At 44.3% G+C, this 23922-nt stretch overlaps 1 protein-coding gene across 1 annotated transcript in view; it reads left to right on the top strand.

The window, feature by feature from the left end:
* Positions 1–22378, top strand: part of LOC115135703 (protocadherin-1-like) — a 101858-nt gene extending 79480 nt beyond the window's left edge. The window contains exons 4-5 of the mRNA XM_029670679.2: positions 2432–2651; positions 17599–22378. Coding sequence (XP_029526539.2) covers positions 2432–2651; positions 17599–17969 — 591 coding nt within the window. The 3' untranslated portion in view covers positions 17970–22378. The remainder of the gene's footprint in view (positions 1–2431; positions 2652–17598) is intronic.
* The last annotated feature ends 1544 nt before the right edge of the window (positions 22379–23922 follow it).

A 23922-nucleotide genomic window follows, 5' to 3' on the forward strand; every position in this document is an offset into this window, starting at 1 on the left:
TAAGTCTTTCTGAGTTTCCAGCCTCCAGTCTTCTAGAATCTCCTCCAAGTCGCCTCTAGCCCCAAGCGTTGATCCCTCTACTGCCCCCCCCCCCTGTCTCCTCTTTGTAACTCCTCCAGGCTTGATGGAGTAGTTGTGTTCAGACTAAAAGGGAGAATCTTATTTCCCATCTGCGTAGCCCCAGCCTCTCGGCCTCCCAGCCTACCAAAATGCTGACTCTGTAGCTATGCCTGGAGGAGCAGTTTAAGCAAGAATCCATATTTAAACAACTAAATGCCCCCTTACATTTAAATAGTAATGTGTCTGCCTTGGAGACCTTTAATCACAGTCTGAGAGTTCTCCTTGAGAATACCATTACCTCGGTTCGTCCTAGTAAAGCAAACCAGCAAAGAGGGGTTGTCCTAAGGACATTAGACGACATTTTGATTAGGTCCCATTAAGTCTTGGCCAGACGTTGTCCCACTGACGTTCTGGGAACGTTTTGATGTCAATTAGACAATGTTGCGAAAAGGTTCCTGTTTGGTACCTACAGGACTTTATCTGTGGGACATTCGATGACCACAAGGGGACGTTTCATGATTGTCAAGGGGACGTTGCATGATGGTCCCAAGGGAACATTCTCTGGGGAACCTTTGTCTAGTTACCTGTAAGTTTCCAGGTTGTCACTGAAGACCATGTCATTACCTTTTTAGGTCGTTCTCAGGACTTTAATTTTACTAGTCTTCAGGACATTGCGTGAATGTCCCAAAGGAACGTCCCTGCAAACAAAATTTGCTGTTAAGATGTCCCTAGAACGTCACAACATGGTCACCTAAAGTAGTCAGGACGTTATGTTATGGCTGACAAGGTACAAATCTGTCGTTCTGCCCTTGAACAAGTCAGTAAGGCACTGTTCCTAGGCCGTCATTGTAAATAATAATTTGTTCTTAACTGACTTGCCTGGTTAAATAAATCAAAATAAATGGTCCCCTGGAGCTTTTGTCTAGTTCCTGGATCATTTTTAGGATGCCAGGGGACCATGACACAACATTCCGAGAATGTCATAAAATGTCCTTGGGACATCCCTGTAACAAAACTGGGAACTAGACAAAACCTCCAGGGGACCATGACACAACATCCCAAGAACATCCTAAAAAAATTATTGCGGACATCTCCGGGACAAACTGGGAACTAGACAAAACCTGCAGGGGACCGTGACAACAATTTTGTGATGCTCCAGGGATGTCCTAACGATACATTTTTGTTTGCAGGGTGGGACATCACGTAATGGTCCCAAGGGAATGTTCTCTGGTGGACCTTTGTGTAGTTCCCTGTCAGTTACCAGGACGTCGTTAAGAAGCATGTTAGGATGTTTGTAAGAGGTTCTCAAGACATTTATTTTACCAGTCATCAAGACGTCACATTATGGTCCTAATTTCAAATCAAATAATGTAATTAAGGGAGGAAACACATAGAAGATTATGCTCTAAGACACACTCACAAACACATACATTACACACACAAACACAGTGAGAGAGAGAGATTTTAGAAGTAGTAAACATCTCGTTCAGTAAGGCTTAAATTGATGGATAAAGCTCACTAACTTTTCCCGTGCAAATGTCAACAATGGGCTTTTTGTATGGCCATGACCATTTGCACTGGGGCATGTGGGAGGAGGAAGTTTACACACAGCATATGTTGGCCAGCACTTCAGAACACAGATAGGAAGTACTGATTGTGAGTGAAAGAAAGAAAGAAAGAAAGAACGAAAGAACGAAAGAAAGAAAGAAAGAAAGAAAGAAAGAAAGAAAGAAAGACAGACAGAATGAATGAATGAATGAAACAGAGGAGAGAGTAAATTAAAAGTTGCTAGATTATAAATGATTGATAATAGCAAAACCATCGTGGCAGCATTAGTGGTCTGGTAGGCCTGATTAACAACCCAGTGTTGATGGTAATGTATGCTCTTAAAGCTGGTTCCTGTACAGTATACGTGCTAAAATGACTGTCCAAATGCTTCCAATCACTGCTAAAATGGATCTGTTTAGTTTGCCTGAAAGAAGAAGGGAGGATGGAGAAGGGGAGAGTGGAGTACAGACCTGGGTTATTGATCTCCACCACAGACTCTTAGCAGCACAGAATAGGCAATAAGGCATTTTCTGCTGTATCAGTGGTTTCCTCAGTTTTACGAGGGGTGTGCGTGGGCGAGGGAGTGTGCTTGTGTTTGTGCCATGAGAAGTCATCTTTCCATTGTTGAAGATGGCAACTGGCCATTTAGTAAACGTATCTCTGTAAGAGGGAGATTCCCCCTGCAGTCAACTCCATTACAGCTAATAGAGTTGAGTCTATGCTTTTATATAGGACATGGTCTTCTGTCGTTTATCATTATGCTCCTCTATTAAGAAAGTTTCTGTTAGACTTTTATGTTGATGGAGCTCTATTCTGGTTTCAGCTCCCCCATCGCAGAGTGACATTCTCCACAGCCAATCCGGTGCAGGATCTGCAGGATGCATCTCAGCACAGTTACTATGACAGTGGCCTGGAGGAATCTGAAACGCCCAGCAGTAAGTCATCATCAGGCCCCCGCATCGGGCCACTGACCCTGCCTGAGGACCACTACGAGAGGACCACCCCGGATGGCAGCATCGGGGAAATGGAGCACCCTGAAAACGGTACGATCCTGAATTCTCTGTGAGTTGCAGTGTGTGTGTTGTATCTAATAGTAGTTTGTAGTCTGGTGTTTTGTGTTTGTAAAGTGTTTTGTGTTTGTAAAATGAGTGACTCGTTGTGAACTAAGGCGGGGATTTGTTTGGGCTATTTGTGTGTTTTTTTAGAGGGTAGACATGTGCAGACAGTGTTGGTGACAAATCAAATCAAAATCTAATTGTATTAGTCACATGCGCCGAATACAACAGGTGTAGATCTTACCGTGAAATGCTTACTTACGAGCCCCTAACCAACAATGCAGTTTAGAAATAAATAGCAAAAGCGAGACTATATACAGGGGGGTACCAGTACAGAGTCAATGTGCAGGGGCACAGATTAGTCGAGGTAATATGTACATGTAGGTGGAGTTATTAAAGTGACTATGCATAGATGATAACAACAGAGCAGCGGTGTAAAAGATTAGATGTTCAGGAGTCTTATGGCTTGGGGGTAGAAGCTGTTTAGAAACCTCTTGGACCAAGAGCTCCGGTACCGCTTGCCGTGCCGTAGCATAGAGAACAGTCTATGACTAGGGTGGCTGGAGTCTTTGACCATTTTTAGGGCCTTCCTCTGACACCGCCTGGTATAGAGGTCCTGGATGGCAGGAAGCTTGGCCCCAGGGATGTACTGGGCCGTACGCACTACATTCTGTAGTGCATTGCGGTCAGAGGCAGAGCAGTTGCCATACCAGGCAGTGATGCAACTAGTCAGGATGCTCTCAATGGTGCAGCTGTAGAACCTTTTGAGGATCTGAGGACCCATGCCACATCTTTTCTGTCTCCTGAGGGGGAATAGGTTTTGTCGTGCCCTTTTCACGACTGTCTTGGTTTGCTTGGACGATGTTAGTTTGTTGGTGATGTGGACACCAAGGAACTTGAAGCTCTCAACCTGCTCCACTACAGCCCCGTCGATGACAATGTGGGTGTGCTAGATCGTCTTTTTCCTGTAGTCCTTAATCGTCTCCTTTGTCTTGATCATGTTGAGGGAGAGGTTGTTGTCCTGGCACCACATGGCCAGGTCTCTGACCTCCTCCCTATAGGCTGTCTTGTCATTGTCGGTTATCAGGCCCACCACTGTCGTGTCATCGGCAACCTTATTAATGGTGTTGGAGTCGTGCCTGGCCATGCAGTCATGAGTGAACAGGGAGCACAGGAGGGGACTGAGCACGCACCCCTGAGGGGCCCCTGTTTCGAGGATCAGCGTGGCGAATGTGTTGTTCCCTACCCTTACCACCTGGGGGCGGACCGTCAGGAAGTCCAGGATCCAGTTGCAGAGGGAGGTGTTTAGTCCCACCTTATTGATTGATGAGCTTTTAGGGCACTATGGTGTTGAAAGCTGAGCTGTAGTCAATGAATAGCATTCTCACATAGGTGTTACTTTTGTCCATGTGGGAAAGGGCAATGTGAGGTGCAATAGAGATTGCATCATCTGTGGATCTGTTGGGGTGGTATGCAAATTGGAGTGGGTCTAGGGTTTCTGGGATGATGGTGTTGATATGACCAGCCTTTCAAAGCACTTCATGGCTTCAGACGTGAGTGCTACGGGTCAGTAGTCATTTGGGCAGGTTACCTTAGTGTTCTTGGGCACAGGGACTATTGTTGTCTGCCCTAAACATGTTGGTATTATAGACTCAGACAGGGAGAGTTGAAAATGTCAGTGAAGACACTTGCCTGTTGGTCAACGCGTCATTGCAGTACACGTCCTGGTAATCCGTCTGGCCCTGCGGCCTTGTGAATGCTGACCTGTTTAGTGTCCCGCTAGCGGGTCAACTTCCGTTGAAACTGGAGGGTGCGTATATTCAAATAAATTCTCATAGTTATTATAGCGGTTAAACATTCAGGTACATATAAGTGTCTTATATCACCCGAAAGATTAAAGTCTTGTTAATCTAATTGTCCAATTTACAGTAGCTATTACAGCGAAAACATGCCATTTGATTGTTTGAGGATGGCGCCCCACATCCAAATATTTTTCCACCTGCACAGGTTTCATACATAAAGATTAAATATTTTTGAAAATCTTCCTCTGATTTGTCATCCATAGGGTGCCAGAGATAACATGTAGTGTCAAGTCTGTATATCTATTTGAGTAATCCACTCATTCAACTTGCAGAGAAAGGAATCCAAAAATCTACCCCTAAACTTTGTTTCAACAAGTCACAATACATTTGTATTTACTCTAAACCCTAAAATGTAATCAAAATATGATATAACCTTCGGAAAGAAATATGTTCAATAGGAAACCGATTTTAGCAGGAGCTCAACAGATTTTCAAGACTGTGTCCTCATACAAAAACGTTTAATTCATATTCGTGTTTTACAAGCCTGAAACTTTGAACATACACCGCTGACACCCAGGGAGCTATTTTACATTATGAGCTTTCTCTTGCATTTTTATAAGAGGATGGTCTCTTAAAAAAAAGAAACCAGTTGTTTTTTCTTTGGATATTCTCCTTCCATATCTATTGTGTTATATTTTCCTACATTATTTAAACATTTTTACAAACTTCAAAGTGTTTTCTTTCTAATGGTACCAATAATATGGATATCCTGGCTTCAGGTCCTGAGCGACGGGCAGTTTGCTTTGGGCACATCATTCAGGCGGAAATGGAGAAAAAGGGGCCTGATCCCTAAGAAGTATTAAAGGTCTTACTTACATCTGCTGCGGAGAGCGTGATCACACAGTCTTCCAGAACAGCTGGGGTTCTCATGCATGTTTCAGTGTTATTTGCCTCGAAGCGAGCATAGAAGTAGTTTAGCTCGTCTGGTAGTCTCGTGTCACTGGGCAGTTCTCGGCTGTACTTCCCTTTGTAATCTGTAATGGTTTGCAAGCCCTGCTACATCCGACGAGTGTCAGAGCCGGTGTAGTACGATTCGATCTTAGTCCAGTATTAACGCTTTGCCTGTTTGATGGTTCATCAGAGGGCATAGCGAGATTTCTTATAAGCTTCCAGGTTGGAGTCCCACTCCTTGAAAGCGGCCGCTCTAGCCTTTAGCTCAGTGCGGATGTTGCCTATAATCCATGGCTTCTGGTTGGGGTATGTACGTACGGTCTCTGTGGGGACGACGTCATCAATGCACTTATTGATGAAGCCAATGACTTATGTGGTGTACGCCTCAATGCCATTGGAGAAATCTCTGAACATATTCCAGTCTGTGCTAGGAAAACAGTCAAAACAGTAGTTTAGCATCTGCTTCATCTGACCACTTTTTTTTATTGATCGAGTCAATGGTGCTTCCTGCTTTCATTTTTGCTTGTAAGCAGGAGTCAGGGGGATAGAATTATGGTCAGATTTGCCAAATGGAGGGCGAGGGAGAGCTTTGTATGTGTCTCTGTGTGTGGAGTAAAGGTGGTCCAGACTTTTTCCCTCTGTTTGCACATTTAACATGCTGTTAGAAATTTGGTAAGACAGATTTCAGTTTCTCTGCATTAAAGTCCCCGGCCGCTAGGTGCGCCACCTCTGGATGAGCATTTTCCCGTTTGCTTACGGCGGAATACAGCTCATCGAGTGCGGTCTTAGTGCCAGCTTCAGTCTGTGGTGGTATGTAGACAGCTACGATAAAAACAGATGAAAAATCTCTAGGTAGATAGTGTGGTCTACAGCTTATCATGAGATACTCTTCCTCAGGTGAGCAAAACCTTGAGACTTCCTTAGATATCATGCACCAGCTGTTGTTTACAAAAATACATAGTCTGCCGCTCCTTGTCTTACCAGACGCCACTGTTCTATCCTGCCGATACAGTATATAACCAGCCAGCTGGATGTTGATAATGTCGTCGTTCAGCCACGACTCCGTGAAGTATAAGATATTACAGTTATTAATGTCCCGTTGGTAGTTTAATCTTCCGCGTAGGTCATTGATTTAATTTTTTGCTAGCAGAATGGAAGGCATTGGGGGTTTATTCGATCGCCTTTCAATTCTCAGCCTTCTTTTCACACAAATGACCTGTATCTGGCCCTGTTCCCGGGAAAGCAGTATGTCATACACGTCGGGCTCGTTAAAAGGAAAAAAAGGATTCTGCCAGTTCGTGGTGAGTAATTGCAGTTCTGATGTCCACAAGTTATTTTCAGACATAAGAGACGGTAGCGGCAACATTATGTACAAAATAAGTAAAAACATAATCGATTAGGGACACGTAAACCGTCAGCCTTCTTCTCCGGTACCATCTTATGTGTGTTGTGTTTGCACAGCGTTATATTGACATTTTTGCTGTTGTTTTGGCTGGTGGCACAGATGGATAGATAGATAGATAGATAGATAGATAGATAGATAGATAGATAGATAGATAGATAGATAGATAGATAGATAGATAGATAGATACCCACTGGGCACACACTGGTTGAATCAACGTTGTTTCCAGGTCATTTCAATGAAATTACATTGAACCAACGTGGAATAGACTTTGAATTGACGTCTGTGACCAGTGGGTAGATAGATCTTTGTGTTGTGGTGTCAGAGGTGGAGTCAGCAGTGTTTCTGTCTTTTCCCTTAGCAGGCCCTCTCATCCCTCTCTCAGAGCTGTAAGTCATTCCTAATGACCCTCCCTCACAAGTGTGCTAATTAAAAACCCCAACTAATGGAGCGTTTGGCCTCCAAATAAATCTGCCCTGTGATATCTGTGTAGACAACAGTGTGTTTGCCGTAAACATTTTCCCCTCCTTACGCCAAGCATTCTCTCTGCAGCCAAGTGTACTTAGGTGTGCCAGTTACAGAGATATGCGCTTCCCTTTGCTGTGTATAGAGTGCTCAAACCACAATACTACATCCATATATGCTGTGCACCAGTAGAGGCTGATGACGGGAGGACGGCTCATAATAGTGGCTGGAACGGCGCAAATGGAAAGGCATCAAACACATGGAAACCTTGTGTTTGATGTGTTTGATACCATTCCACCTATCCTGCTCCAGCCATTACCGTGAGCCCGTCCTCCCCAATTAAGGTGCCATCAACCTCCTGTGCTGTGCACTATGCCTAATACACACAGACATCTCGGTCCATGGAAAAGCCTTTACCCATAGCAAAGAGCAATAACCCTATTAAGATTATCCATGCATGCACTGACAGTAAGAACCACGGGTCCTTAAGGCTCAGCGTAGTGCATTGTTAGTCCTGTACCACAATGCACTAAATCATACACTGGATGCAAGCACCAGCCAGAAGGGCACTGCTTCAACTCTGTTTGCTTGCCAATAGTTTACTGTTCCACAACATGTCCTCATTGGTTTCGTCTCCAATATTAAGCCTTTTACCTATTCCACTGCTTTTACTCCAAAGCATGGCTTCGTCTTTGTTTCCTTTTTGTCTGGGTAAAACATGGCTTCCTGTGGCTTTCTCCCAGAGCCTCAGTCGCCCCATGTGGGGAGTGGCTGTCAGCCGCCCAGCAGCAGACAGGGAAGAGAAAGGAAACGTTAGGGAGAGAAATGTCAGCTCCACCCGGGAACGATGTGTGTTGGGGGAGAGGATGAGTGACACGCTAACAGGTGGGGCCAGTCCCAGTCCCCTGCTCTGTGCGTTCACAGCCACTTCCCTCACATATGATATATTATGCATGCTTTATTTTCTGGCTCTGTTGTTGTGTTGTATTCTTTCCAAGGAAGCATATTGGCTGAGCAAAAAAACAAAACTCCATTTAAAGAACAGAGGACTTTGTTGTCTGGTTTGTTGTTGGTGGCGGGAGGACAAGATTGTGATCGGAGCTGGAGCGGTTAAAGGATGAAAAGACAGAGAGAGATGAGGGAGATGTTGGATGCTGACAGGGAGCTGGGACTGTGTCGTCTTTGACAGAGATGCAAAGCCAACAGGGTGAGCACGTAGCAGCATGTAGGGACTGGGAGCTGGGAGATGAACCGCTAACAATGGATAGACCTAATTAAAATGTGATTCTCACTTCAGGGAGATTACAGAGAAGGCCCACAGAAAATGATGGATGTGAAAGGAATGGAGCGAGACAGAGGGATTCCTCCCTCCTCATCTCCACCTGGTCTTTTTCCTGCTCTGTTAGAACGAAGTTGAGCGACAGGGTGACCGACTGTACCAATGCCGGGATTTATTCACGGCTCCTGAGATGATTGACAGGTGGAAAGCAGGGAGGTGAGCACTCTGTGTGTCACTGCATTTAAGCTGGATGAAAAGCAATATGTGAACTCGAAACATTCAGCGTGTGCGTCGTTGGCCCCGCAGATGGAATGACGTGGATGTGGTTTACGATGCAGGCTGGCATTTTGTTATGGGAAATCTACATTTTAAAAGTGTGTCTATGGCCCACAGCAGGAGGAACTGTGGTTTATGATTCACTCTAGCCTTCTGTTCTATGAGCTCTGGATTTCCTGTATCTGTCTGTATCAGTGCTGCTGCCTGCTGTAATGGTTGATGTCCTGCTCTGTCCTTCGCTGGGTGGACTGATAGTCTCTCTGTATCAGCAGATTGATGTTAGGATGACTCAGTGTGTTATGGTTCACTGTTGTCTTTTGTAACACTTCCCCCTTTGTTCATGTTGTTCAGGATGCCTTGAAGGTCAGATGAAGTTAATCTTTCTGGGGAAAAAACTGAAACTAGACCTTCAATTAACTTTGCTAACCCACACTACAACAATCACAAATCTGTTTGAGTGCCAACGCGAATCCCAAACTACTCTGGTAGAGTTCTCAACACCCTTCAATATCATAAAGCTATCTTATACAGAAATATCTCTCCTGGTCACCATATGTGAGAAAATGTAATGCAAAAAAACAATTTCCTAGGTTTCCCTGTCTAGTCTGATTGACCTAAGAAACTGTGTGGTAGTTTCTTGTGGCTTTTTAATTAACCACTATATTAACGCTAGTTTTGTGAAAGCAATTTGGGTTGATACTGTGTAATGGAATGTGTTCTCTTGCTCGGGTGGTATAAGCCTGTGTGGTGTGGGTGGGAGTGTGTGGTCTTTGACTCAGGCTCTGGATCACTGATAGAGACGGAAGCATGCACTTCCCTGGCGCTAAGCCTCTTGTCTTCAGAGAGCAGGTTCAGACAGCGTTCGAGAAGATCTGTGATATTTGATTTGTATGCTACATGATCTGCAGCTATTGATTTCTCCAGTTCCTTTCTTTGTAGGCCTCCTCTGTATTTCCATTCTTGACTCCAGGCTGTGTTGGAGTGCTCTACATTAGGTTCCGTTCTCCCATGTGCATTCTCCACTGTGGGGCATGAATTCTGCTTTATTCAAATGCCTTTTTCACCCTTTTACACTTTAGCACATCTGCAACAAGCGTCTAAAGCAGTGGGTGTGACTGTTTGAGTGTGCATGTGCACACACGTGTGTGTTAGGAGTATGTGTGTGTGTGTGGTGGGGGTGTTCACAAGCTAAGTCTTTGCAGATGTAAAATAGTATCTTAATATTTCGATTTCTGAATATTCTGATAGGCTTCCTAATCCTAAAGCCAAACGTCATCACTGATCTACCATTGTCGAATTGTGACTTTTCTCAGTTATCATTAGTCATATTAGACATCTTATTTCTGTCGAAAAAAAATACGTGATGAAAGTTAGAAAACAGCGTCCAGCTACTCTGAGTGACAGCAGTCCATTGCCACTTCCTTGAAGCGTAGTTGAGTCGTTTTGATTCTGCTTTATATGAGTTCTGAAATGCCGCCAGTCTTTCTGTCATGACTATGAGAAGCTATGCTCATCGCAGCTTCTATTAGCTAATTTCCATCATATCTAAACCAATGAGGCAGTAACCCAGACCAGTAACGAGCCCCAGCGCAGCCATTGCCTCACATTATCAATGACCTCAAGTGTTTGACACTCCACTGTCCCCATTACATCCCCTCTGTCCGGGTCACTGGGGACCCTGGATGGGCCCACAGCCCCCACTCATAGATGATACACTCTAGGTCAGTGACTGCTGCAGCATACTCTGGGTCAGTGGTGACCAGCAGTATAATTAGGATGCTCATAAACTCTGGTTCAGTGAAAACATTACTCCCAGTGTTCTAGTCATGTCCTCTTTCCCCCGGGTTGGTGATGATTCCCACTAGGATCAGTGCTCAGCCCCCTGGCTGTGGTGTGGGCACTGGCACAGTTGGGACCCCTTGTGTATTGGAGACCGGTACCAGGGCATGCTCACACACACTGACACACACAGTCTCTCTGGGCACCCAGATGGAGTTATTTCCATGTGGCTAGGTGCTCAGCATGGAGCCTCACTCTGTCTGCCTCTGTGCGGACTCACTGCATATATGGGCCAGTGAGAGAAAGGGATAAAATTGAATAAAATGGCATTTGCATAATAATGAGGACCATTAGCGATGCTGTGTGATTTTTCTCCCTCAGATGTCTCCGATGATGCATGTAGCCTTGTATTTCTGTTCTTTTGAACTCCTAGCAGAGATTGTTTTGTTCTGTGGTTGTTTCAAAAGCTCTGCACCCACCTTCTGCCCAACAGACTACATGGAACTAATTAATGTCACACTATGGGGCCATACATGGATGCCACTGAACACCTGTATGTGTGGCTGTGCGTGGATGCATGTTTTTCTGTCTGTGCGTATGTCCATGTTCATACTTGTGTGTGTGTATGTGAGTGCAGTTGTGCATGTGCGCGTGTGTGTGTGTGTGTACTGCACTGATTTTTGTTGTGTTTGAGGGAGAAAGAAGGAGAACGAGGGAGCGAGAGGGGGACATGGAGAAAGAGAATGAGACAGACTGAGAGACAGTGTGAGTCTGAGGGGGCTTGTTTGTCTTGCGGGTGCCAGTTTGGGCTGCTGCCCGGGTGCCAGTGTGGCGTGGCGATGCGGGGGCATGGTTTTGCCCAGACAGATGGTGCTGGGCCTTGTCAGAGTCCCTGCCTGTTAGTAGAATTGATTGCAGAGGCCTGTGCCAGCCTCTCCCAGGACAGTGGCCTATGCAGGCATATCATGGGACTGCCACCACCTTTGAGGCGATAGGTCATGTGACTCACAGCTTATTTTGGGCCTGGTTGAAAATGTGTGAACAATGCAGTCCCATGCAAAGGGTCCCCCTGAGGCAAGTTGTCATGAGCAATCTGGCCTTAATACAGAGCACATTCTGGCACAGCTATTGTGCTCAGTTCCAATCAGCTGCTGCTGTTTGTTGCCCCCAATTCTTGTAGTTGTTGTTGGTATCTTTACTGCAGAGCAAGCAGGTCAGTGGTAGAGACGTTTCTTACTGTAGTAGAATTGCATTCTTTAACCTGCCACGAGCTTTGACACTGTGGACAATGTTTCACAATATCCCTTTTTTGGTGATGCGTTTATAAGGCAATGGAGCTGAAGACAAAAGGCTAGTGTTGTGATGATGTTTTAGGGTGTCATAGGTGTCTCTAGAGGCCCCTCGGCTCCCGAGTGGCACAGTGGTCCAAGTCACTGCATGTCAGTGCAAGAGGTGTCACTATAGTCCCTGGTTCGAATCCAGGCTGTATCACGTCCGGCCGTGGTTGGGAGTCCCATAGGGTGGCGCACAATTGGCCCAAGTAGGCCGTCATTGTAAATAAGAATTTGTTCTTAACTGACTTGCCTAGTTAAATAAAGGTTAAATAAAATATCAATCTGGAAAACTCCTATCTGTCTGTGATCACTGGCAACATGGCCTATTCCACAACACAGTCAATGCATCGACCCACTCACTGCAATGGCTGTAAAATGATACCCCTAAAGAGAAGAGAGACCATTGGGATGGACTTAAGTGAGGACAGGGTATCAAGGACCAAACCATTGACCGTATCATATAGGAGATTGGCTCATTGTCCTTCCTGGAGAATTGGCATGGAAGCTTATGAAACAGATTGCAGCCACAACATGCAGTAGCATCCACATTACGATGCTGTTATTATTCTACTACCCAAATTCTACCCATTGCCGGCAATTTCACAAATGTTTTCTTCCAGTTAAAAAGATTTCCCCAAAGTTTCATCATTCAGTGAGGCCAGTCCAGTTCACTGTAAAGGCTTTGATAATACTGTTGATAACAGCGCTGCTTTGACAGAAACTTAAATTAATTCTGGCTATATTCCATGTCGCATTTGAAATGGATGTCAGGGAGATTGTTCTGTATTTCCATTTCTTCACTGTTGTGTTCATCAAAGTCACTTTTGGGGTTTCAGCCACAGTATTATGAGAGGAGTGTAAATCACCAGGGACGTGATTGAATCCAACAGTGCTTATTAACATACTCATATTATTCACATTTTTGACATTCTTTCTGTTTCTATTGACAAAATCCCCAAATCCTTTTCACTTGAAATTAAAACTGGGTGAATGAATAAGCCTCTTTAAAGCCATGCCAGTGCTGTGAAACATAGATGATCACTATGAATTAGTGTAGCTATTTGTCAGAGTCAGAGCACACGGATATGAATGCACATTAGGTCCCTTAAATAATCTTTCTAACTACACTCTCCAAGTATTAAATGACTGCTCTTAATACCACGCACTCACTGTAAATGTACGGTTTTACGGCTAAGCTTGCAAAGTGGACGAGTGTGCCAGTATCTCGAAGCTCTATTTACAATGTGTGTGCATGTATTACTTTAATAGAAATATATCATTCTCTGTCCATAGAGAAATCTCGGATAGGATTGCGCCTGCTCGCACCTTATCAGCAGGAACCGGCGAGCTGAAGCTGCAGATTTGGAAGTGATGATATCTGTGAGAGCTGGGACCTGAGAGTATGTGGTTATAAAGAGAAAGGCAGAACAATGTCTCCATTAGCCTATCTCTGCTCTCAGCCACTGGAGAGGGCCCATTCGGCTGGGGGTCCCACCGCAGCAACAGGGGGTCCAGGGCAGACAGGGGTAGGCATGGGGGGGGGGTCATTAGAGGATCAGATATCGAAAGTGGTGATGGAGTTCTGTGGGCCTTAGAGGCGTTGGTTTGCCCAGTCTCACCATCCCTGGGTTCATAGAGCAGGTAACACACAGTAATTTGGGGAGGGGAGCTGGCTTGGGGCCACATCGTCTTCCGCCCCAGTTGGGCTGCTCAGATGGGCATTAGAGAGAGGCCCTGGGGGTCATCTCTCCATCACAGTGCGACGGGGACCGAAAGCCGCTTAACAGCTCTCGAACTAGTGCACTGCCCTTCCATGATGGATAGCACTTGAGGGACTGGAACTGTGTGGGTCTGACATGTACTTCCTTATTTCCAGCGAGTCACTGTGGAATGGAGCCGCTGTGGCCTTTAAGGCTTTCTCAGAGCCAGTGGAGTGTGTCCCACAATTCACTGGGGTTCATGGCCACTGCCTCCTCAACAAGGAACAGCGCAGCATTGCAGTCACACAGAAGATCTCCCCAATTGCTCTCCAAACACGCTCAAACAAAGCTCTCACCAAACTGACAAATATTACTGAAGCATCATAAAACCAAAACATAGGCTACTATCATAGCCAAATGTAAGTAGCATTGATCTCAAAGATCCCAAGATACCATATTAGGCAAATATCAGTGTGATAAGCCTCAAGTTAGAGCCAGTGTCCTTACTCAGCCAAAGCACATACAAATGTATTAGGACAAAACAAACCATTCCAAACATCCTGCTAGTGTAATAAGGCCAATGTCATGCCAATACTAAAAATAGCATGCAGCATTGAATGTAGGCCTATATTAAACTACACTCTATAGTGCATGATTTCTTGCAGCAGTAGACAGCTGATCCCACAAAACCATCAGTGAAGGGCAGTTGGGAGCTCTGTTATGCACTTTAAAGGTCATTTAACCAAAACATTTGGCCTCACAGAAACACCTGAGCCTTTGTGTCTCTCCTCTCTTGCCCATTTTGCCACATCTGAGCCACTCTTAGATCTGCCATGGTTTTGTACATTGGTTATGTCCATCTAAGGATTCCAAGGCTTTCTTCAAAGGGCCTTTGCGCTGACCTCTCTTCCTCATAGGTAAAAGTTTGTCAGAAACACAGGAAGCTGAATGAAAGGGATTAGTCCACAGACAGGAACTACTGGGGAGGGTGGGAGGGATAGGCCGGGGCCGACTGGCCTTCAGAGAAGCTCTACTGACGCTTTCTCTCTTCAAGGAGATCGTTATCGGTGAGAAAGTAAACCAAACACAGGTTCAATAATTAATCAAATATTCTCTTGAAATGTACCCACTTCTCATTTTTTTGGTGTAAAAAATTCAGAAGCTGAGATTTGCTTCCTTAGCCTGAGGAAAGGCTCCACAGAGCAGCTAAAGACTGGAGGATGGGCAGGGATGATCACTGGGAGGATATGCTGTTTGCCTCTCCTTTCACTCGAGTGTCAGCCTCTCAAAGAGAATCCCCACAATTCCCATGACAATTTGACTGTTATATAATGAGTGCGTATGCAGAATGTATATGCTAAATGATCCCAAACACGTCAAAACAATATTTCCTAGAAAACAAGGAAAAGTCCCAATTTGATTCGTGAAAATGGTGTATTCCTTGTGTACGTGTGATATATCTAGTGTTTTGTTGCGTTTCTGTTTAGCCACATATATTTTATTTCCCTCTTGTTTTCTCACTCCCTCTTTTTGAGGGAGACAAAGTGTCAGGTGTCACTGCTTACCGAAGGGAACTGTTGTGAATGCTTTAGGAAACACGCTCAATATGTCACTGGAAAAAAAACACGACCCCGGGAATTGTATTTATCCTACTATGCGTGAACAGATCACTATCTCATCACAGCCTGTTTTGATAGCACGCTCCATCTCTATTGAGAAGGCCTAGAGTATGTAAAGATATATGAATACATTGGGTGTTGTTTCCACTGTCCGTGGGGTGCCTTGAATAAATGTTTCACTCATCAATTAACATTTTAGCATGAACCACAATTATATAATTATAAGACCACACAGTCAATTTCCAGCTATAATGACTTTATTTTGTTCTCCTCCATCTTTCTATGAACTGCGGGTCTCTAATGTCTGTTCCCCATCGATCACAAGCGCTGTGGCACACACTGGAAAGCAGCCGGTGGGGAGAGGGAGGATTTGCAATCAAACAGAGAGGAGCAGTGTGAAATCTCAGGAAGAGCAGCTTCCCCCCCATGCCCATGGGCAGGGGATCAGACGGAGAGGAAGCCTGGCTCAGACAGCCAACACCTCCCACTGGCACCCTGATGCAAGCAGCATGCAAACCCACCCCTCACATGTGTATCAGCTGGGGGGGGTTGAATTCTGCACATACTCCCCTTCTCCTCTCCTCCGTGGTCGTGCATGGTAGAGTGTGTATTACAAATATGTGAAGGAAGTGCATTTGAAATCAATGATGAAGTTCACTGGGAATCAAAAAGTGAGAGGTGGATGGGATATTGAATGTTGCTCGGCAGGCTTTCCTGTTGTTCATGGCTAAGTGTGTCTGATGTAATGAATGGAATATATGAAATAGATATGCTTAAAAATGAAACCGACTGTAAGTGAATGAGCGATAGCTACATGGGCTGCACTGGGCTGTCTCCAGATCTGGAGAGTTCAGGACTTGCTGTGTAGGGAGAAAAAATGGCATTGAGTCACCTTTCTTCAAAACCCAATCACCTGCTCTCTAAATCCAATCACCTCCCTGTTAAAGCCAGTGCCCTGCCAGTGCTGCGGCTCACCCATCCACTCTCTGGGCTGCCCGCTCTCTTCCTGCTCCCGGCCTTTTGGAGCTGCACTCTCCTTCCGTGACACATGAGACTGTGAACTCTTAAAGGGTTTGTTTCAGGCCTAGAGCTTGATTTATTCCAGGCTCCACTCCAGGAGAAAAAAAATCTTCCTTTTCCCTCACCTTTCTTTGGCTGCTCCTTTAACCTACTGTGCAACTTCTTTGATGTATCTTCCATGTCCACTGTGTGTTTGGGGTCTGTTTATTTCAGCAGTGTGAGCTGTGCTGAGCTGAATGTGCACAGTAGGTAAAAGGGTCAATACTGTGGCTTGGTGTTGTGCAGGTGGAACAGCCCAGAAGTCCTACATAATGGCTGTATTAGAGCTAGCTGTGTGTACAGACACAGAGAGACCAGTGGGGAACAGGTCCCATGGGCTGCTAAGCAGGCCTACAGGCTGCCGCCTCCAATTTCCAGGCAAACACATGTAAGGGTTGCTCTGCATGCTTGTTTCCCTGTGAACTGCACAGAAAGCTGAACTGACAGAATATCTCTGTTGTTTGTGTTTTGAGATTCATAGGTGCTATCAAGTTACTGTACATATTGACCGAGAGGGTGTTCCCTGTGACCCAGTCACCATACCTTGTATTTTCTGTGACTGCCCAAGAAGGGCGTAGGTATGCAGTCCAGCTATTGATTTGGATTTGTGCTGTTTGGAATGAGGTCAGTAGGTCGTGGACGTATTTAATTAATTAGGAACGGTAGAATGGAAAATGTATAACAATCAAGGACATGGACTCATTTCAGACCTGCCAGTCAATAACAACCATACCACGATGGGTTTACCCTGGGGCCCTGCAGGGATCCCTGTGGAGCCACATGCAGCATTGTGTGTGGGTGTGTTGTCTGATCATGCATGCGTGTTTGTGTGTTAAACTTTTTTTCTCTCCCTGGAAACACATTCGGGGCGCCATTTACACCCACTGAATACTAGATGGCAACCTACATACAACACAATACAGCCACGGGGCAGCACAGAACATGGCAACAACAGGAAAATTATGGCAACTATCAATCACCACTAGACACACGGTCGTAACCTTTGCTCAATGCTTAGCAATGATTGCCCAAATCAGTGAAAGGACTTCATAGAACACACCACTGGACTGCAACTACTGTAGCATCAATGGCACAGTGCATAGCAACAGCTACATAGCAACAGCTGTACTGTGCATAGCAACAACTACAAGGGAAATAGCAGACAGAGCAGGAAGGTTTTCACAGACTGGGCGTTGTTATATCAGCAGTGAAACTCTGTCTGTTAACATTTGAACCTCTCTGAACATGGGTGTTCTTCTCTCCTTGCAGATATACGATCCATTCCTGATGTGGCAATGACGGGGAACTGTACTCAAGAGTGCAGCGAGCTGGGCCACTCTGACGCCTGCTGGATGCCTGGGCAGCCCTCCCCAGTGCGCAAGACCAGAAACCCCCCTAAACTCTCCACCTTCGTGCCTTACCAGGAGAGAGGCAGCCTGGGCCGCTTGGCCAACGGGAGCGCCAGGCTGGGTGGAGAGGAGCACCGAGCCCACCTTCCACCTTCCCGGAGTGCCTATTCCAACAGCGGCCACGCCCCAAGTCAGGACTTTCCCCTGGAGGAGGTGCCCCTGAGCGTGGCCACCGAATTCCCGTCCACCTCCCCTCCTAGCCACACCCCCAAACGAGAGATCTACCTGTGAGAAAGCCCCATCTCCCATGTCTGATTGGTGCACAGATAGAGGAGCCACAGAGACACACCCACTTTATAAAAAGAAACATGCTCTTATGCTCCATTCATAACAAAATGGGAAGGTGGTAATTACCTCATAAGATTGGTAAAAATCGTCTTGAACGCCCCTCCACTGGTAATTACTAGTGGGAAACACATCTATCATCCCTAAACTCTGACTTCTCCCACATGCTCACCTCTGTCACTTACTAAGGAAATTACCTTGATAACAGCATTTTCGGCAGTTAAATGCAACAACACAATAGTATTTATAAAAAGCAATCTATTCATATGGTTTTTTAACACTATAGTTTGTTTACAAGCATGATAGCTGTACTTTGAGTTCATGGTTGAAGCAGCTTGTTGGCCTTTAGCCAATCTGCATTTTTCAAAAGATTTAAAGCATGTGAATGCATCCAACTGGTATTTACAACTTCACAACTGGTAATTAGCACCTTCCCATTTGGTTAGGAACTCAGCATGAGGCTCTGAAATGTCCATTTATTTAAATAAATATCCGTTCTGTAGGAAATATGGTCTGTAATTCGTGGAACCATTGGTATGTGCAATAGGAGTTTTTCAGTTTATTTATTTTATTTATTTACATATTTATTGGTTCAATAATGTATTAATTAGTTAATGTATTCATTTATTGATGCAGCTTATTTGAAAGCATTGGTTGAACACTTGTGGTAATATCACACAAAAAAATATACAATCAATCCCTCAAACGCTACTGATTTACTTAGCTTAGCCCCAGCCTGTGGAATGTTCTCTGGAACTTTTAATGTGTGATCAGTGCTTTAGTGCCATAACCAGATAACATTCAACTGACAGGCAATACATCCCTAGGGTAGACTTAATGCTTTTGATTACAAATCAAATGGAATGGTCTTTCAGTGCTGTAAATACATGTGAATGGTGTACACTGTATCCTGTATATATTTCTGTCTGGCTCAAGCTGATAACAATAGCCTCAGAATTTTTGCAGTTGAGCTTTTCATTCATTTGAGCTGCTGCTGTTTAAAACTTGATTGAAATGTTTCCCTAAAGCTTGGACGGACTGTGTGGAAAAGCTCTTGATTGAATTCTACACATACACACCCGTGACCCCCAATCATGATAGAACCAATGGCCTTGTACCTCATGCTCTCTGGAGAGCTCTTCAGCCAGTGAAGAGAGCTGTGTGGCAACATTTAATCGGACAATGTGTGTTCCACTGAGTCTCAGCACTGTGACTTGTCTCTTTTCCTGGAAACAGTACACTTAGAGGCCACCGCACCTGGTCGCATTGACCATTCCCAATCCTTTCCCAATCCTTTATCCAATCCTTAATACTTTAGTTCTTTTAGAACCTGTGGTTCTCCACCTAGATGAGACTATATTCTCTGTCATGTGTGAAAAGCTCCTCTCCAATGATAGGCCTCCCTATGCCGAAACAACACTATGCTAATCAGTGGCTCTCCACGTAGAAGTCACCATTAACTTCAACCCTGTGTCTCCAGCCTCGTTAGGGCTTCTCTTCACGATCCGCATGAATTTCAATGGTTCTGATGAATGCATGAGGAGTTATTCACACGAGTTTCAGCACAGAACTCTTCAGTCCTGAGAACCACTGAAGTGACTGAGAGTGCTGTGACTGAACTCCCCTGTCTCACAGAAACTAAGCTTTTTACATTCCCAGGCTGACTCCTGAACGGCTTCAGTAATCTGGGACTAAGAGACATTTCAATTTGCAAAGAAGGGAAGTGGTTGTCAATGCCTTAGAAAACACTCTGGCCACCATTTTGTTTGAATAGACCTGTTGCATCCATTGGTGCATGTTATAAACAATGGTGAAATGGTGCCATTTCAAATAAAGTTAAATATTGGTAGCAGGAGTGTATTTACTGTCCCATATTTCCAGTCCATTTCCAGTTGACTTTCATTGAGGCCAACAGGTTATATTAGCTTGTTAGCTGTTGTTCCTCCCTCTTCAATTGAGTATGATGTAGATAGAGGACATTCCTGTAGGCTACAGCAGCTATCTTTTACAAATACACAATTTCAAAGTAATTTAAAATCAGACGTCTGGAGGACACAGGAATATTAGTATGTAATTGGATGATGATTATGCCACCAGCCCGCCTCGCAGCACAGTAGCATTACTCATAGCGTTTTGATTTGTACACTGATTCAATTAGATTTGTACCTTAGTTTTGACCTCAGTGTATTTCTATAGAGAGAGAAACTGTGGGTATGGTCTGAGTAAGGGTGGAAGGGCCTAGAATTGATGCTCCGCTCCCCTAATTACTGTGAGTAATGAGTCCTGAGCCAGGGCATATGTGAGCACTGAGCACACACCCTGAGGACAACACAGCAGCCAGATAATCCAAATCCATCCGCAAAATCAGTTAAAAAGGGGTATTTTTATCTGCACTTACCTCATCGCACTGCCGTCGGCAGCATATGTAGAATAATTAAACTCAGAACATATGGAATTTACTGGACATGGCAATGACTAAATAAGGTGGGTGATTATCCTAGCCTTGAGGGAAAAATTCACATTATGCTGTTTTCAAAGCCATTCCCTTACGACATAAAAAACGGAGAAAAAAAATCCCATGTGGAAAAAAACGTGGTTTCGGACACGTGTGATTAAATCACATACAACATGTTAGATGCGAAGCTGCAATTTGTACATGTTTTTATTTTGCAAGGGTTTAGCCGCTGAAATAAAATACAGCGAGTCATGATACACTGTGATGAAGCCCTTTCGGGCCCCCCCCAACCCCTTCTCAGTGTGGAACAGAGCAGCTTTACAGAGCTACAGCTGCGGGTGAGTTCACTGACCTGGAATTACTGATAAAGTGTGAAAGATGGCGATGAGTGATAAAGCCAACGTCACACAGACTCAATCACTGGCTTTGGCTCCTACGCTATGTCTGACTCCTTTCAGATTCACTGGCGTCTCTGACTCGAGCCTGAATCTCCTGGGTGATCTGGCATGAATCACCAGTTTTATCTCTTTACTAATGAGAGTCTGAATCACTTCTCTCTGGCTTGACTGAATCACTGGTTTTATCTCTTTACTAATGAGAGTCTGAATCACTTCTCTCTGGCTTGACTGAATCACTGGTTTTATCTCTTTACTAATGAGAGTCTGAATCACTTCTCTCTGGCTTGACTGAATCACTGGTTTTGACTCAAGACCATATTAAAATCAAACCACTGAGTTTGAGTCCTTACCACCACCGGTCTTTGCATCCATTTTCTTGTTTTTTTTCCCAGCCTGAATAACTGTGTTCTACTCCTTTTCTCCAGCCTGTATCAATTGTTCTGAGTCGTTGAATATACTGAATCAGATGGTTTTACCTGTCGTTTGAACTCATGCTGAATTTATTATTTGCGTGGACTGCTCTCTAGAGAAAGCAGGGGTTGTTGTCCTTTATCAAAGTAGAGGACAGCATGAAAACCTTTTGATACACTCCACAGTATGTCCAGTCATGTTTAGTTTTGTATTTTTGATATTTTATTTCATGTGAAGTTTACCTGAGTATCCTCTGCCTCTCTGTAGTGGTATTATATGGTGATTGTGGCTATAGATTGTTGGGACATTATGAAACACTGGAGAATGGGCAAAGGATTTTTCTTGCAGGTGTTTACATAAGACTAAGCCTCCTGACATAGTAAATCAAAGTGAGCTGTATGTGACAAATTTCTCCTGAAGGTGAACTGTACATATGTAGATCTACACGTCCCCGTGTGTGCTGTCAGGCAGGCTATGAGTTTAGCATGAATTCCAAAGATAATTGGTAGAAATTGTTTACTGTTTTTGCTGGGGTGTTAGTGCTGGTTTCTGTTCAAGACCCCTCTCCCCAAATGAGCTGACATTCACTTCACTGCACATTTCATCACTGTCACAGACAGTTCACACTAAAATAAAGACAGCTACCTTGAAAGTATGTCTTAGCAGGGGAGTACCAAGTTGTTATCCTAATTGTTGGTTATATTTATATAGGACAAAATGCTTGTGATGCCATGTTTTTGTACAGTTTTATGTACATGCAAGTGAAGCTTTTTAAAACGTATGACAAAAGCCGATGGCATATAAACATTGTAATGTGTTTCTTGAGATGTGCACATCTTGCCTTGGTTGGATTGATCTTTGCTGAGTCAGTGTGAATGTGGCCGTTCTATGCCTGCACCGTAGTCCTTCACTGGCTCCCTGCTCCCGAGGGCTTTATCAGAACTTCTGTTTATCGTGAACAGTGGATTGTCGGATCCTACCTGTTTGTTCAATTCCCATGTGTTCCGTTTCGTTCTGTTTTCGCATGTTAAGGAAAAATCCCTTGTAATAAGTCCTCAAGAACTTTGTAATAAAATGAGTCCTGTAAAAACGATGGTTTCAGTGACTTATTGAGTGTTGAGTGTGGTTATTGGTAGAATATTGGAGTAATTGTTTCTACTGGTACATAATAAAAACATCACATGTAGCTTGGAACTGTTTATTATTCTTATAGCGTCGATAGGTGATGACTCATACCCTTTGCTCTTGCAGTTCGCCATATTTGGATTTTTCTGAACATTTTCTCACGAAAAGCACATTCTCTGACTGCTAGTGTCTATTGCTTTTTTGGACATGGTAGGTAATGCATTTCAGCCTTGGGTGAAAGATTTATCTGACACCTCTAGGACCTATCGTGCTGCAATGTGGCTCATGTATGAGGGCAAACCATCGCATTTCAGAACTACACTGTAGTGCTGACTGTCTATCAATCAATTATTAATGTGTCTGCACTCTGCAAATATGAAGGAGACCCTCTCACTTGAGGGAATGTGCTGGCTCAATGTCAAGGATATTACCTGATTTTAGGACTCATGGAAGTGTCTACATTGCTAGTCAGAGAAGTCACTCACTGTTTTGTCAGCTAACCAGATAGAGGGACAGACCTAAAACCATACAATAAAGCCACGGCGATGAAGATGGCACTGTAAAACATTAGTTAATAAGTGAATCCATATTACATGTGCAGCATTTTAGGCAGTGGTTCCAATACTTTTTAGTAAGTCAATTATTACCTGGTCTTAAGTTATGGTGTAAATTGTTTACACCAACTCATGAGTAGGAAAGTGTCAATTCAAACTGGTCAGAGATTTTAAACAGCAATGGTCAGAAAAGCACAATGCAGCCTCACGGGAAACACTCTATTACTGCACTTCGCTACCAAAGTGACTTTTTCATAACAGGTTATTACAGGTAACTTACGCAGCAGGTTCGCAGAATTACCGTTGCAGGTTAAGAGACTGAGGTTAAGGTTAGGAATATGGATAGGGTTAGCGAAAATGCTAAACCTGCTACAAAATCACTTGACACAATGCAAGTCGAGGCAGACCAAACTGACCCCTTCTGGATGCTGAAGAAACTGCACAGGGAACTGTTGGACAAAAACAATGAGGATATGGAGGGAAGATACAGTCATTCCAATCTTGGGACTCCAAGGTTTTACTGAGACATATTGCATTCATTTCTCTCTCTCTACTCATCCTTATCCATTAGGTTTCTCAGATTGAAGATAGAGTTTGAACATCATTATTAGATGACTAGTTATGGGGATGCAATGACAAGTCTTTGATGCATGCAGGGACAGTCAGTACTGCGATTCAACAGCTCCTGTAGGGAAAAAACACTGTGCTCCTGTAGCCATTTCCTCAAGATGAAACTACGCCTTGGCTACTGCTGCTGTAGATCTGCCGTTGCCGTGGAAACCTGGCCGCGCTCTCTCTCTCTTTCACCCACGCACGCTCGCTTCGTTAAACGCTCTGCTGCTGGCAATTAGAAATAAAACCAGCGGCAGGGCTGGCTGCCTTGAAACGCACTCTCCAATTAAACACTGTCAAATAGCAATGTTTCTTAGAGCTACATCCACTCTCTATATAATAGA

This window comes from Oncorhynchus nerka, linkage group LG10, assembly GCF_034236695.1.
Source record: "Oncorhynchus nerka isolate Pitt River linkage group LG10, Oner_Uvic_2.0, whole genome shotgun sequence".
NCBI classification, from domain to species: domain Eukaryota; kingdom Metazoa; phylum Chordata; class Actinopteri; order Salmoniformes; family Salmonidae; genus Oncorhynchus; species Oncorhynchus nerka.